This window comes from Prunus dulcis, chromosome 6 (assembly GCF_902201215.1).
Source record: "Prunus dulcis chromosome 6, ALMONDv2, whole genome shotgun sequence".
In the NCBI taxonomy this organism is placed as follows: domain Eukaryota; kingdom Viridiplantae; phylum Streptophyta; class Magnoliopsida; order Rosales; family Rosaceae; genus Prunus; species Prunus dulcis.
This window is the reverse complement of record NC_047655.1, coordinates 20,343,022-20,358,320: the sequence shown is the minus strand read 5'-3', so window position 1 is coordinate 20,358,320 and position 15,299 is coordinate 20,343,022. Positions and strand designations below refer to the sequence as shown.

Sequence of the window (15,299 nt, the reverse complement as noted above, 5' to 3'; positions counted from 1 at the left end):
GCCAAAATATAAAATGAAATTGCAAGATGAGGACCCTCATTCCACTGTTGCAATTTTTTATTTTTTATTTTTTTTGTTGTGTTATTTTCAAGTTCTTGGACAAGCAATCTTATTGAGATGAATGACGCTTACAACATCATTTAGTCATTGACGCAAAAGACCCCTTACAATGGGTTTGGGACAATTGATACATTTGAACTCAATTCTTTTTCTGGCCACACGATGCCTTTCAACTCCAGGCAGAGCCAAAAATAAATTAAAGGTCAAGTAAACATTATAATTCATCGTAATTCATCTTAGTTCATGCAGAAGCCGTGGCTAATAGTCCATTGTGCCTGAGCAGTGGCTCTGGTGAAGGTTCACGACCCCGGAATTCCACGAAAACCTGGAAACAAACAATCAAAACATTCAGAAAGAAACTTAGGAGGAGGGTATTGGATATAAGATTAAAGAAATCTAAATCAGTATGCTCTTCAAGAGCACTTATAAAAAGAACGACAATGAATGGATCCAAAGCTTGGTTAAGCACTAGAACAATTATGGACAAAGCCATATATTATTTCATTACAAAGCAGAGATGGTTGAAACCAAATAAAACTTTTCCCACAAACAAATTGTGGGGAAAAAAATATAAGGAAATCATGAAAAGATATGCATGCCGTAACGAATATAGTTTGTCTAACCTCTAGTGGTGCTTTCCCGCCTCCAAGAGCAAGGATGGTTTCTCTGAACTTGTGTCCGGTTTCTTTAACAGCCTGTTGCAAGATTAAACATCATGCGAATAGATCAAACTTGAAAAGAAGGCAGATGGCTTAACCAAGTCCAATGTCATAGTGTGTTCAAGCATGTAAAAAACCCATGAGGTGAGCAAAGCAGCACGACTTCTACGGGATATGATAAATATAAAAAATCAACAAGGAGCTACGGGGAGGTGATGCATAATCTATTCATGAATTATTACTCCCTGTTACACAATGTAAGTTGCAAAACTTGTCCAGTTCTTATGCCCAGCTGTTTCCAGCTTACCTTGCTGTTATCCAAGCCAGCATCCTCAAATGCAGAGAAAGCATCAGCAGACAACACCTCAGCCCACTGAAAAATAGAGCAATTTCCACTCAAAATAAAATTCCATAGGAAATGGACAACTAAAAATACAAAGCAAGGCCACAAATCACAGGGATATGATAAAATATTACAAATACTTTGATCAGTCAACAAACTCGAGCCAGGGACTGACTTGAAGACATCATTATAAGGTACTAGAGTTTTTTCTCTTTTTTTTATTTTTTGGTTCAGAAAGTTGAACACAGGTTATCTTAAGAGAAAAAACAAGAAATACCTTGTAACTGTAGTACCCAGCTGCATATCCACCTAATATTCACAGAAAAAAGCAATATACAGATAAACATTTAAGGTCAGATGGATTTAAAAATTAGAACACTGCTGAGAAGTTGAAAGTCAGTAAGTAGAAGCAAACCTGCAAATATATGTCTGAAACCACAAAGGAACCTGTCTTCTGGAAGTGGAGGGATCACTTGTGTTCGTTCACTAACCCTGCGATCAACATCGAAGATGGATTCTGATCCACCAGGTATGTAATCAGTGTGCAACTTCAGATCTACACTTGCAAATCTTATCTGAAATATGCAAATCAAAGACAAAATCTGTCATGTATATGAATACAGATGACGTCCTGAAACTATGGATAATACAAGCAAATTACTACAATAAAAAAACAAATATATGTAGTGAAAATCATTCAAAAATTAATGTACAATGAAGTGCATAAATGCTATGAATCTTATCTACAAAAAAGAACTTCTATTAGGCATTTTCTTATTTCACTACAAGTAGTTTAGAATTTGTATTCCCTTTATTAGGTTTTTCTCTGTATTGAAGTGTTCAGCTTTTATTTTATTTTTCTTACTTTTGCACGTAAATTGTATATCAATAAATGCAATTCTTCATCTCTTTGATTGTCTCTTGCCTATCTTAGTTTGGTTTTACCGAAATTTTACAGGTACATTTTATTAAAAGTTGGAACATTCTATAGTTATAATAAAGTTGCACAAGAATGTCGGATTCAAACTTTTGACAAGATGTTTGTCATAAAGTCTTCAAGATGCCAGAATGCACAAAGTTGACATACCTCAGTATAACACCACAAGAAAGACATTCCTCACGGAGAACAAACAATACTTCAGTATAGCACAATGATAAGCAAGACAAAACCCCGCAAAGAATCCAGATTTACATCCTCAATAAAAGTAGAACCAAGTAATATTTAAATCAATAGTACAAGAATAGAACAATAAAAAAAGCCAACACGATGTCTGGAAAAAGTAACACCCAGATACTGAACTGACCTGCCGAAGGCTTAGGGAGCCTGCACGGAAAGTCCTAGCTGCGAGAAGCTTTTTATATGTTTCTTCTGGAAGAGTCTCCCCAGTTTCATAATGTTTTGCAATGCTCATTAAAGTGTCTCTACAGCAATTCAAGAAATAAAACATTAATACTGTGACAAAGAACATAGGATCCTACTGTCACTTGATACAGCATGGAAGGGAAATCAGCTCTAGGTTTTAGGACAGAATTCCCACATATATAAAGTTTTAAAGCATAGCACGCATATTTGACACAATCAGTATAAAGGTAAGTAATTTGAGAAACAAGGGGCAAGTGCGTGATGAGATGATAAAGCAACTACATATTTCATACATGTATCCCTTTCCCCATCTGATTCTTTGACACAATCAGTATATAGGTCTGTCATTTGAGAGGTAAATCTAGAAGATTAAAAGCATAATAGTTCAAAGTATTTTAGCAGACAAGATTACCTATGGTAACACCAGTTTTCCATGAACTGAGAGGGTAATTCAACAGCATCCCATTCTATTCCTCGAATACCAGCAACTAGACCCTCATCTTGCTTAGTCAGCATATGCTGAAGTGCATGACCAAATTCATGGAAGACAGTCTCTAACTACAAAAATAATCACTATTTTATAACTGTGTAAGACAAAAATATACAAAATTGTTGCATTCAGTGCCCCACCCAAAATTTCCCAGATTTTCTTTCTATAAAGAAATTCGAAGCCTTCTTAATAGTTGATTATATCAACTTTAAAAAAAAAATACTCATTGGCATTCTACAAGTAGAAGAATAGGACTTGTTACCAGCAATAGCACAAGCCTAGGCTTGGCAATACTTGCATGCATTCCTCAGACCAAGCCAGTCAGAACATCAATAGGAAAAGTGTTTATGAAAATATTATTTAAATTTGGGCATGTGTTGATTGGATACCAAGGCCTTCACATAAACCAATCAACACTTACTCATGCTGAACCAGAATTAATAAAGTAACTCCAACCACTAGATGGATGGACTCTGATCAGTGCATCTCAATCTGAAAGAGGGATCCATAATACATCCTTGGATCTATGAAACACACGTTCTGTAATCTATATCATCAAACTTTCATATAGCTCCGATACAGGAGGAAGTGAAATGATGGGCTTGATCTCCTCATCAAAAAATATGATGGGGCTCAAAAGTAGGCACATTCCTTTTCCATTCCCACTTAACCATCCCCTGAACCCCTTTACTTTCGCTCCCCTTCTAATTACTCTAGCTTTTGGTCATGGCCAGTTAGCTAAAAATGAATGTAATTCAATTTACCTCGCGGAAGGTCATAAGGCTGGGCTTGTTTCCCACTGGTGGTGTTTGATTGCACACCATGTGTGCCACAGGCAACCTCGCAGAGGCACCATCACGTGACAATACATGACTCCTAGCAAGAACTTCACGCATCCATGCACCTCCCTTTTTCTCTGATGGACGAGTATATGGATCGAAATAAAAGTATGCAATGGGACTCCCGGAAGAATCTTTGATGCGATAGAATCTAACATCATTGTTCCAAACCTGAGAGACGTGTGTATATATATATATATATATGTATATGAGTACAGGATGCAAATTTATATCTTCATTAAATGAACCAAAATATAGCAATTCCAAAAAAGCATACATACCGGAGCTAGACCATCAGCCGGTTCAATATTAATTCCAAAAAGCATATTTGCTAGGTTAAACAGGCCATCCATGACCTTGGGCAAGGAGAAATATGGACGCAATTCTTCCTGTAGAATACAAAGGCAGGAATATAAGTCTTGTGAACAAAAACGGTGGCCTTAAATTAATGGGAAAATGATAGCACACAAAAATTTAAAACAAAAAAGAAAGAGTTTGACAATCTCCAATTATGTTTCATTAATAAATGCTGTCACACAAAAGTGACAACAAAAGATTTAATGAAGTGAATGAGAGTAGTAGGTACTAATTACACCATTTGATGTTACACATGTAATTCCAAACAGATGAAGATTAGAAGTTGCACACAACACACATACGAGCAGAGAGAGAGAGAGAGAGAGAGAGAGAGAGAACCTCATTGATGTCAAATTTAGACTCACGAAGCCTCTCACTCCAGAAGCTGGTGTCCCAGTGATTCAAATCATAAGCTTCTGGAGCATCTTTACTTTTGGAGAAATTCTTAAGATCTTCCATATCTACAAGGATATAAATAAATAAAAACGTCAGTATATTTTCTAACATAAAAGACTTTTTGCTGAATATATTTTCATTAAAAATTATCTTCATTCTCCTCCTTTTTTTTTTTTTTTTTGAAAGCTAACAAAGAATGATAAACTCTATTAAAAAAATCATAGAAATAACTTTCCATAAAGTAGGAGCTGTCAATAATCTACCTTGAACTGCAGCATTCCAGGAAGCACTTCGAAGCTTTTCTAGGAGCTCTTCTGCTTTTTCAACAGTAGCCATTTTGGTTGCCATGCTTACCTGATACATTATATCTCAGCAAGCCTATCATAAGAAAGTGTGTTTAAAATGAATAGACGCACCTCAGCATAGTTATTGTAATTCAGAAGCTTGGCCTTTTCCAACCTAAGCTTCAAAATTGAGTCAATGATAGCAGTATTATCCATATCTCCACTGGATGCACGAGTTACGTAAGCACGGTATATTTCCTCACGCAAAGACCGGTTTCGAGCATGTTGCATAACAGAGAGAAAACTTGGGCCATCCAATGTAATTATCCAAGGCCCATTCTCAGCAGTTGCATTTTCATGCCCCTGATGACATACACAGATGCAACAGATGATACTAAGTAAGATAAATAACAAGTCTAAAGAAAACTCGTCAGGGTACAATTGGAATACCTTTGACACCGCTGTTTGTGCTGCCATTCCCAGAGCAGTGGCTGGCAATCCTTCAATTTCATTCTTATCAGTAACTAGCTTTTCAAACTTCTTTGTGGCATCCAAAACATTCTCTTCAAATTTGTGAGACAGTCTTTCTAGTTCCTGCAAATAGAAATGCCAAAATCAAGTAATGGTAACACCGAACTAAAATGAGAATATCATCATCAAAACCTATTTGTTAGTCTTACTCGAATTAAATAGATATTAACTCATATCCGATATTTCCAAATTGAAGGGAAAAGCCCAAAAAAATTAAATAAATAAATAAACTACAAATAAAAGGCAGCGCAGAAGTTTTCTGATATAGATTAAGTCAAACAATTGCCTCCAACCCCCTCCAACCCCCTCCTCCCCCTCCAAATATATAAGAAAGGGGTAAGCAATGCTCATACAAGCCCATATGAAACTATGTATCCAAGGAATAATATGGCATAAGTTAGCATGCGGTTGTAGCGGTAGCAACTCATATAGTGATGCCAAAACCTGAGTTACCATAAATGGATAACAACCTTCTTCCAAGATTTTTTTTTAAAAAAAAAAAAAGAAAAAAGAAAAAAGAATTCAAAGACACAATGGAGGATGACGTTCAAAAAGACTGCTACAGTACTAGCTTAATAAATTTATTAAAGCACACCTGTTTAATTTTGTTAAACTTGTCTCTTTTATCATCCTCTAGAGAAACACCACACAAAACTGCCTCCTTTATTTGGCCTGCACAAGCACAATAAGAGAAATGTCAGACAAGACAAGCATAGACAAAAACGTAAAGGTAAAAGGAAAACCACACTTTGCATGGATAATGTTTAAGCAGGATGCAAAGATGTTAATTTTGTTAGCTTGTGAAATTGTAACTAAGCCTTCTACAAAACACGCATTGAGGAAATAACAAGTTTTGCACACGGCTTTAAGTCCTGTGTCCAGTTCAAGCACCAATTGCAAGCCATCCTTTTTCAAGTGTAAAATATAGCAAGGCCCACTGGTACAGGTATAATTCATCAAACATCACAATTACTTTAGAATTGAAAAACCAATGAAAAGGTCGTGAACCCCGTATTCCTTCTAGATTCAACTTTTACATGGTACAAAATATATGAATACTCACTTTCAACTATACGTTTGCGGGCCTCAGTCAGCGTCTGCCAATCAGGAGATTCTAGAATAGCTTTAAATGCATTGTAAATTGGTTTACTTTGCCCCAACCTAAGCTGAAACTTAACTTTCTCTGGCTGCAGAGCACCACCGAAAAAGAACCCAAAGAAAAATCAAAACAAAGAAGCCAATTCGGGGACCACAAAAAGTGATTCAAAATAAAAACAAAAATGGAACTTCAAGAACAGACGAGGCACAGAAGCAAAATTTCTGAAAACAAAATCCATACTTGGACTTCTTCAATAGCAGAACGAAGCTCCAAGGAGTCCTTAACAGACTTGAGGTGGTCGACTAACCCCCAAACCACAGTTAATCGGTCAACGATCTTCTCCAGCGGCACGACCAACTTCGGCCAGGTGGGCTCCACCGTACGCTCTAATTCCTCCAAATCACCCTCCTTTAAACCCCACCATGGAAACCATCAAATCCAAACCCAGAAAAAACCAGAACCCAATAAGAAAAAACACGAAGAACCCAGAAACCAATACAAAACAAATAGCCAAAAATACAGAAAAACGAAGAAAATCATAAAATCCCAGAAACTCAAATACGATAAAAATAAAAACAAAATGAATTTTTTTGAAACTGGAATGAAAATCGTACCAGTTTCTTCAAGAGAGCGCGAATCCCAGGTCGCACGTGCTTGGCATCGACGACATCGAAGGGAGGGAAGTCAAAGTCTTGGAGAAGAGGATTGGTTCCGAGAGCTTCGTCTACAGAAGCAGAGGAGGCCATTGCAGTTGCAGATAGGAAAGAACAAGGGCGAGAAGCGAGTGAAGGATTGGTAGTGGCGGATTTGTGGAGTCTGAGGCAGAAGGAGAAGGAAGAAGACCAGAGGGGACAAGACTGGGATTTGGGTAGATGTTTAGGGGCAAAATGGAGGAAAGGAGTGCGCTTTGGGAGGAGAGGGTGCACTGAACGAGAGAGAATGACGCGAGTAGCCATGAGCATGTTGAATATAAGAAGAGAAGCCAACAGGGCTCTCTTTCGTACGTGGAGCTTTAAGATATGCCTCATTTCTGTTTTTTTATCTCTTTCGTTTTGTGCATTTGAGGTTTAAGATATGCTTCATTTTGTTTTTTTTTTATGTGGAAAAATGGCACACCACTAATGGAAGTTGCTTTGTAAATTCGGATTCTGACTGAAAATTTTTTAATTGGGCACACTTTAATTAGAATGGGAATTGTGTCAACGGTCCATAGTTTAGTGGTAAGAGCTCATGAAATCAAGGAAAGAAATTTGATGAATCTTTTATGATTGAAATAAGAGGAACCTCTCAGAGTTCATTATGTTCTATACTTATTTTAACTACAATCATGCTTTCTATTTTTTAGTTAAAATTTAGCTAAAAACACATAAAGTTATTTTATGAGCTCTCTATAAAATTTCAACTTCAATCATACTCTCTAGTTTAGGGAGTCATAAATGCTATAATTATATTTTAATTCAATATAAATGGTCCATCTCTATAAAAATAAATAAATAAATTATATATATATATAGACAATATTGATTAAAGGTTTTAAAATATTCAATAAATAGGGTAGCATTAAATTATAGGAAGTCATTAGGAGTTCATTTTCTCTCAAATTTAAGAGCTCCTAGAGATCTCTCTATTTTAGGAGCTGAATAGGGAGCATGGTTGGAACTTGGAGGTGGATTTTCTTACTTTCTCCCTAAATTTTATTTAAAGAGGTAATTTAGGAAGTCCATTGTAGATGCTTACTAAACCAACATTTCAGATTTATTCTTTGAAATTGTTATTGTTCAAATGTATATGATATATGTTTTTACATTTCATAGTTTAGGCAGTCTCATTGGAAATATAACTTAAGATCTTTTGACTTGCAATATATACTTAAGATTCATAAATAGAAAAACATAGACGTGAGTTAGAACAGTTGGCCAAGGTGCTTTTGATAATATGAACAGTTCATTATCTGTAAAACTTGTTTATTTTAGTTGATTATCATCTTTTGGGTTGTGAGATCGCCTCATGGTGATAGCTTTTTTTTGTTTTGTGTTTGGGTATTAAATCAAGGCAGGTTTATTGCATTACAAAGTTTCAACTAATACATCTATATACATTCACCAGGATCCGAATCAAGGTTTGCTGAATTTAAATACAGTATAACTCTTCATCTTGACGTACGATCCTTCTGCTTTCTCAACCAAGAAAAGTCCGTTGATGACTGCTTACCGTGCCTGTTCCACAAAGATAAATTAAAACACATGACATGCCTGTGGACTTGCTTCAATTAAAGTGCAAAGTTGTGGTTCAATGTTTCAAGTTAGTTGCTTGAATTAAAGCACAAAGCGTAATCTGCAAATATATATCACTTGAATAGTATTCAGGTAATCTCATACCTAACATTGTTCTTCAGTTCTTGTACTTCAAGGTTTCCTTCTCAAACCCAATTGTGGGAAATTGCTTAGCATACTCCTCGACATCATGTCGGAGCTTTGCAATTTCAGATTGGAAGTGAGGGGCGGGCAGTGCGGCCACAAAGTCCTTCAACTTTGTTCCTGGTATACAGAAACGAAGGAAACGCAGTTCCATATTAGCCCATGCAAACACCAGGATTATCAACAGCCAACTATTAGATACCACTTGTATATGAATGACAACTGGACAAACAAAAGCTTGGTGAGCATGAAATTTATGATATCAAATAGTTTAGGAACCTTGGGCTTCCCCCTTGATCTTCACTGCCAACTTCACAGCAGCATCAAAAAAATCTGCAACTTTAGCGAAATCCTCCTCAACAAATCCCCTAGAGGTTAGAGCTGGGGTTCCTGAAGTTTCAGAAAAATCACCGAGTAAGGTTACTGAAATTTTATGAAAGAAAAAGAGTGTAAGAAGAACCAAAATTATGAGAAGCCTTTACCCATCCTGATGCCGCCAGGAACCATGGCAGACACATCTCCAGGAACAGTGTTCTTGTTGGCTGCAATGTGAACAGCTTCTAACACCTTTTCGACCCTGGAGCCGTCAATACCCTGGAAAATGAGGTTTTAACAAACAGACAGTGCTGTCACTGCATCTTTTCATGATAGAAAAACTGTATGGTACACTATTACATGGAGTCAACAGCTCAGATTGGTAGTTTCAAAATTTCTCTGACTATAAAGCACAACTAAGTGGTAGACTTAGATGATTGCACAAACAAATTTTTGAAACCCAGAAGCTTCTCTATACAGTATTAAAAAAAAGAAAAATTCTGTTACCTTGTTCTTCAAATTCACCAAAACTAAATGGTTCTCAGTTCCGCCAGAGACAAGTTCGTAGCCCTTCTCAACCAAAGACTGCATATTTTTTTCCAATTTTTAGCTATTAGAATGCTGGAAGTAAATTATAGACCTATGTCTTAACAAGAGAACATTATATCAAGGAAAATTCTAGCATAGGTGAACAAAAGGAAATGTCTGAAGCTGTTATCTCTATCTCTCTTTTCCTTTTGAAATATATATGCACAGAAATTCTCATATGTTGACATCCAGACGTTATTATCGTGCGGACGCCATGTATTTTGTACTACCCCTCCCTATTTTCCTGCCTGTTTACAATAGCATCCGCACAATAATAATGTGCGGATATCCGGATAAGAGAATAACTGATATACATAAATTCTCCTATGCGGACATCTAGACGCCATGTATTTTGTACTACCCCTCCCTGCTTTCCTGTCTGTTTACAATAGCATCCGCACGATAATAATGTGCGGACATCCGGATAAGAGAATAACTGTATATATATATATATAAATTTAAGATCTTGTCTCAAAAACAAAGATTCTTGCATCTCAGAATATGATACCTGTGCAAATCTTGAGCAATTGCTGAGAACTTGCTCTTGATAAGCTTTGTACTCTGGTGTAGTAGCCTACATTTAAACAAGAATCAGAAAATATGACCAATAAGATTTCAACAGAACTTGAAAAGTAAAATTCTCAAGTATCATTGGTAATTTTATGAAAGAACTGGGGGAATGAGAGTGTGAGGGTAAAAGGGTAAGGTCTGAATTGGCCATGGATGCTAAAGGCCAAGAGAGTTAATACTTCCTTAAAATTGCTTTGGATGTAGCCAGTAAACCATGCATATCTTACATCGGACCATTTGCAAATAGGAACTTCCACATTTTTTTTTCTAATTCAGTGGTCACAGAAAAGTAAAGCAAGTACTTCAAACAAAATTTGCAGTTTGACAGAGTATGTGTCAGTTCCATAAGACAATATAAGGTATTTCAGTTTCTGATCTGTATAGATAAATACTGTCTTGGCCACCTGAGTTCCATAAGATATTTGCACGGGCGGGGAGCTGAGACTCAACTCAAGATGCATAAGAAACCCCTATTCTCAACATCAACAATAACTACTACAGATCATTTATTGCCATAAATAATTAAATATACCGCATTAACAATGGAATTAACTTCTACAAAGAAAATAAAAATTAAATTCCTGGTTATCATAATCAGCATGTACACCTGTTTCAATGCAACTGCCAAACCAGTAATTGTGTGGTTGTGCGGGCCACCTTGAAGCCCAGGAAAGACAGCTTGATTGATTTTGTCTTCGTAGTCATACAGCACCTTCAGGAAAGTATAAACATTGGGTGAGTTTACTAAACTGCAGCTTAAAAGGTAAAAATAAATAAGTTCGAACTGTGATCTTTGAAAACTCACCTCTTTCCCCTGTTTGTTAATCTCTTTTACCCCCTTCCTGAAGAAAATCATGGCTCCACGAGGGCCACGAAGCGACTTGTGCGTTGTGGTGGTCACCACATCTGCATACTCGAAAGGTGATGGGATGACACCAGCTGCAACCAACCCACTGATGTGTGCCATATCTGCCAACAATATTGCTTTCTGATTGTTGCATACCTGTCAAGTCCTTAAAAGGTAAATCTTGGACTTTTCCACCATCACATGAAATCAAATTCCGAATGAAATTATAGTTCTTCCTAGTTCTAGTTTTCTCAAGAAAAGAGGTGTAAGGGTTTCTTTTGAGTTTTTTCTTTCTATTATTCTTATTCAAATCCAAACAAGCTTACCTTGCGAATATGTGCATAGTCATACAGACGTGCATAGGCACTAGCACCAGCAACTATTAATTTTGGCCGAAATAGCGTGGCACTTTTCTCCAACTGCAAATCATGGTTACTCTTGTCAGATGAAGCTTCTACTGGCACAGGTAGATAAATTTAAACATAAAGTTTCTATATGACGAGCAAGAATAATAAGAATAAGATAGATTTCATCTTGGTAACCTTTCAACAGAATGTTGTGGTTTAAATAATCCATTACAGTATTTCAGCAATAAGTTTTTGATAATGTCTTTTTTGGTCTTTTGATAATGTATCAAAAGCTGACAGTTTACTAATCCTACAGCCTACAGGTTTAACTAATAGGTTTGAATTTGCACTGTGTTATTATTTGGTCTTTATTGATCTTCATAAATTCCTCTGTCATGCCAAGGCTAAAAAATAAGGTAGTTTAAGGCATTTCTGAAGTAGGAACTTGGCAACAAAGTAACATTGAAAAAATGAGTTGTACCCCAAGAATCACCATAACAAGAAAACTTCTAAGCTACCTGGTCGTAGTCAATATAGCCAGTGCTCTCATTCAATCTGTACGGCATTGTTTCGAAAAAGATCGACACAGCAGATATCTTTTTAGTGTCAGTCTGCACATTAACAAAAAAACAAAAAAACAAGAAATTTAAGAGGAATGTAGTTACTGTCAAGTATTGAAGTAACAAAAATTGAAAAATTATAAACGGCATGAGGTTCAACTTTCTTCAAAGTCAATAGATGTTACAAGAACAGTGATACTATTCTAGTGCAGCTATTTCAAGTTTCTAGAGAAAAAAGAATCTGCAGATGTTACAACAGAACAGAGGAAATATTTTCAAGTACACCCTTATGTTTAGAATCAAAACAGATGAACACTGATCATAGACTGATTAGACATTTCATCACAGCAGAAACTGCTCACCGGAAGTTGTAATTACCTGATAGCCATGAGAAAGATGTCCACCATGAGGAAGATCAAGTGCCATGATTCTATCATGAGGTTTTAACAATGCAGTGTAAACCTGGAAATTAGCTGGAGACCCTGATAAAGGCTGCACGTTGACTGCAATATAGGAAGATGACATCATGTAAAAAAGAAAGCTTCTATGCGGTTAACATATATTAGATATTGCTGAACCTACTATTCAGGGATTTGATTGACTTGAGTTAGGGGACTTGGTTTGTGCTCAACTTATTTAATACATCAGACTCTAGTACAGCAAGACAATACTGATTATAAATACAGAGGCTAACCCTACTCTATATATATTTTTCATGGTAATTCTTCATGGATTTTGCTCTCTGCCTCTTTTCTTCTCACACCTCCTATCTCTCCGTCATCTTCTCAGTTTCTTATGGCTACACAATCCTCTTCCTCTTCCTCTTCTTCAATTGTCACTTCAACCTTTAATCCTCTACCTAATCCTAGTCTGTAGAATATTTCTAATCTTGTTTCTGTAAAATTGGACAGAAACAAATTTCTATTTTGACACACTTAGCACAGGCAACTGTATATTAGCAAAACATAAGCCATCCAATCTTCAACCCCAAGCAAACACTCATCTCCAATTACTACCAACATTATAGTATTCTCCAGATTTTACTAACTTCTTGCAACTGATACATTCAGTGGCTCCAGGAAGGTGATAAGAATGGTAAGTTCATTCACACAGTTGCTAAAAATAGTCATAGAGGATATGTGATAGGAAGGTAAAGCTAGAAGTAGTGTTGAGGACTAAGATGCAATTTGGAGATGATGGTAGGAAGTTTTTTGTGTAAGTTTTATCTTCTGAAACCAACTCCATTGATCTTCCAAGACATCCCAGGCCTAATTTTGGACTCATATAGTAACAAATAGCTGGAGGCTGTTCATATAGATGTCATCCTGAATCATATAGTAGATGTTCGAAAAGTGGCCTGTGAATGTGAAAATATGGTCCTGGTGAATGTTGAGATGCATACTGCCCGTATGCTTACTTTTGGACATTGTAACAAATAGCTGGAGGCTGTTCATGAGTTATGCCATATGAATTTACCTCCCCATTTTGCTGGATCTAACCGAAATGCTTCCAAAGCACGCTTTTGGCATAAAGATTCTGCCATGTCAATGAACCTGAGAATTTGAAGAGTTATTTCTTAATTAGTTTCTAGCCCAAAATAAAACATAAAGAGTTGACTATGTAAACACCCTGCTTTCAATCAAAGGGAATAGTTGAGAAGATTTCACATACTCATTTCCTCCATAGTATCTAGCACCGGGGTATCCTTCACTGTATTTGTTGGTCATCACTGACCCAACTGCTTGCATCACAGACAGCGATGTGAAGTTCTCTGAGGGTATCAGCTCTAGCCCCTTCAGAAATACAACAAAGAATTCTAATCAGAGATGAAGTTAAACAACATACCAAAACTTGATATCATGCTGAAGAGAAACTTGTTTCCATCATTTAAATTCCCACCACAAAATCATAGAAAATGGAAAGAGATAAAATTTTCTCAATTGTGGCCTAGATAAAATTGTCAACATAGACTACTAAAAGAAAGCACTATTCACAAGTATAATTGTTCACTGAAAAATAGGCATCAAACCACATCACTGTCCATTCTAACAATCATTGTTCATACCAAAGTCTTGATTTTGATTACAGAGTAACAGCATACCTTCCATTGCCTGGTTTTCTCGTGTTCAATGATGTCTGCAATTTCGGGATCCACAGCCTCCAGTGGAGCATTCAGTTGCTTAGGCCACTGTAAGATATAAAGTTCATGCTTTACTATTTAGAAACAAACCACATCAACACACAAAAACACAAAGCAAAAAACCCAAGTCAGATTAAAAACTGGTTATAATGGGAACTTACTGTGACACCGGGCTTCTCCTTGTCGTAGACAGCTTCATTGGGCAAAGATGACTGTAAAATGAAAACAAGTAAGTGGGAAAGTGGTAAAATTATCAGGCATTCAATGACAGCAAAGAACCCAACAACACAAAACAAGAGAAAAAGTAGAAAGAACCATGTAATAATGAGAGGTAGCATTGAAGAGAGGGCGAATGGGCTTGTCCCCAGAAGAGGAAAGCCTGCGAAGCGCCAATGCCATTGCCATGCTGAGTTTTCTCTCGCTCTTTGGCTTCTGGGTTCAGTTGCGTGGGTGAGGTTTTGGTGGTAGTGATTTTTCCCTTTGTGGTTTTTGAATTATCGTGGCTTTTGTCCTTGCTCTCCTAGGTGGGCTTAGTCATGGTTGGTTGCTCAGTTCGACACCTGTTTTGTCTATAGCTTCAGAGTTTAGATTTCATTATCAACTACAAAGATTGGTGCTTTTGTAAACTGGTAACTCAATTATGTGGGAAAATGAATTGGTGTATGAGAGAGAGATATGAGATCAAAGCCATCCATGAAAGGCCTATCCAAAGTTCTCATTTCTCAGCCACAAGGGGACTCTTGCAGATATGGCCTGATCGGGTTTTGTGTATTTTGTGAGACAAATTTGGCCACCGAAGCTTTTGAATTGTTCCTCCAGGAGAGAGAGCACTTCACCAACTCAAATGTCATTTTCGCCGAGGTGGTTATATAGGTTGAGGTAAACTTACGAGAGTAGATATTATTTTGCCAAAGTTATTTTCTTATATGGTAGAGTAATTTGGACCATACATTTCAAGTTTCAACGAACATTAATCATATCAACAAATTCGAGGTTTCAGCTCAAGCGCCCCCTTATTCAAAGTGAGTTAAATTTGACTTTATGTTCAATTTGTGAGATGTAAGATGCATGTGGTTGTTATGGGTTTTTTTTAG

At 36.7% G+C, this 15,299-nt stretch overlaps 2 protein-coding genes across 2 annotated transcripts; both read right to left on the bottom strand.

Moving 5' to 3' along the window:
- Positions 1-77: 77 nt before the first annotated feature.
- LOC117630110 (probable cytosolic oligopeptidase A) lies at positions 78-7,468 on the bottom strand. Its single transcript, XM_034362858.1, has 17 exons — positions 7,036-7,468; positions 6,662-6,829; positions 6,386-6,509; positions 5,918-5,994; positions 5,242-5,385; positions 4,924-5,154; positions 4,771-4,861; positions 4,451-4,572; positions 4,036-4,143; positions 3,680-3,925; positions 2,838-2,983; positions 2,367-2,484; positions 1,478-1,637; positions 1,340-1,371; positions 1,027-1,092; positions 684-755; positions 78-385 (listed from the first exon to the last, which is right to left on the bottom strand). The coding sequence occupies exons 1-17, from the start codon at positions 7,447-7,449 to the stop codon at positions 302-304; spliced, it is 2,403 nt and encodes an 800-aa protein (XP_034218749.1). The 5' UTR covers positions 7,450-7,468; the 3' UTR covers positions 78-301.
- A 993-nt stretch (positions 7,469-8,461) lies between these two features.
- LOC117629988 (serine hydroxymethyltransferase, mitochondrial) lies at positions 8,462-15,033 on the bottom strand. The gene is made up of 16 exons (XM_034362678.1): positions 14,521-15,033; positions 14,367-14,417; positions 14,167-14,253; positions 13,737-13,858; positions 13,542-13,618; positions 12,444-12,568; positions 12,024-12,116; positions 11,485-11,577; positions 11,117-11,314; positions 10,919-11,023; positions 10,250-10,315; positions 9,661-9,738; positions 9,321-9,432; positions 9,118-9,228; positions 8,800-8,958; positions 8,462-8,637 (listed from the first exon to the last, which is right to left on the bottom strand). The coding sequence occupies exons 1-15, from the start codon at positions 14,608-14,610 to the stop codon at positions 8,813-8,815; spliced, it is 1,554 nt and encodes a 517-aa protein (XP_034218569.1). The 5' UTR covers positions 14,611-15,033; the 3' UTR covers positions 8,462-8,637; positions 8,800-8,812.
- Positions 15,034-15,299: the final 266 nt, after the last annotated feature.

Excerpts from the sequence above, each read along its gene's own strand:
- LOC117630110 (XM_034362858.1), bottom strand. The coding sequence starts at position 7,449 with ATGAGGCATATCTTAAAGCTCCACGTACGAAAGAGAGCCCTGTTGGCT. Across the intron at positions 2,984-3,679 it reads GCCTTATGACCTTCCGCGAG|TTAGAGACTGTCTTCCATGA; the intron begins GTAAATTGAATT and ends TTATTTTTGTAG. Across the intron at positions 756-1,026 it reads CTGGCTTGGATAACAGCAAG|GCTGTTAAAGAAACCGGACA; the intron begins GTAAGCTGGAAA and ends ATCTTGCAACAG.
- LOC117629988 (XM_034362678.1), bottom strand. The coding sequence starts at position 14,610 with ATGGCAATGGCATTGGCGCTTCGCAGGCTTTCCTCTTCTGGGGACAAG. Across the intron at positions 9,229-9,320 it reads TCCTGGCGGCATCAGGATGG|GAACCCCAGCTCTAACCTCT; the intron begins GTAAAGGCTTCT and ends CTGAAACTTCAG. Across the intron at positions 8,959-9,117 it reads GATCAAGGGGGAAGCCCAAG|GAACAAAGTTGAAGGACTTT; the intron begins GTTCCTAAACTA and ends TCTGTATACCAG.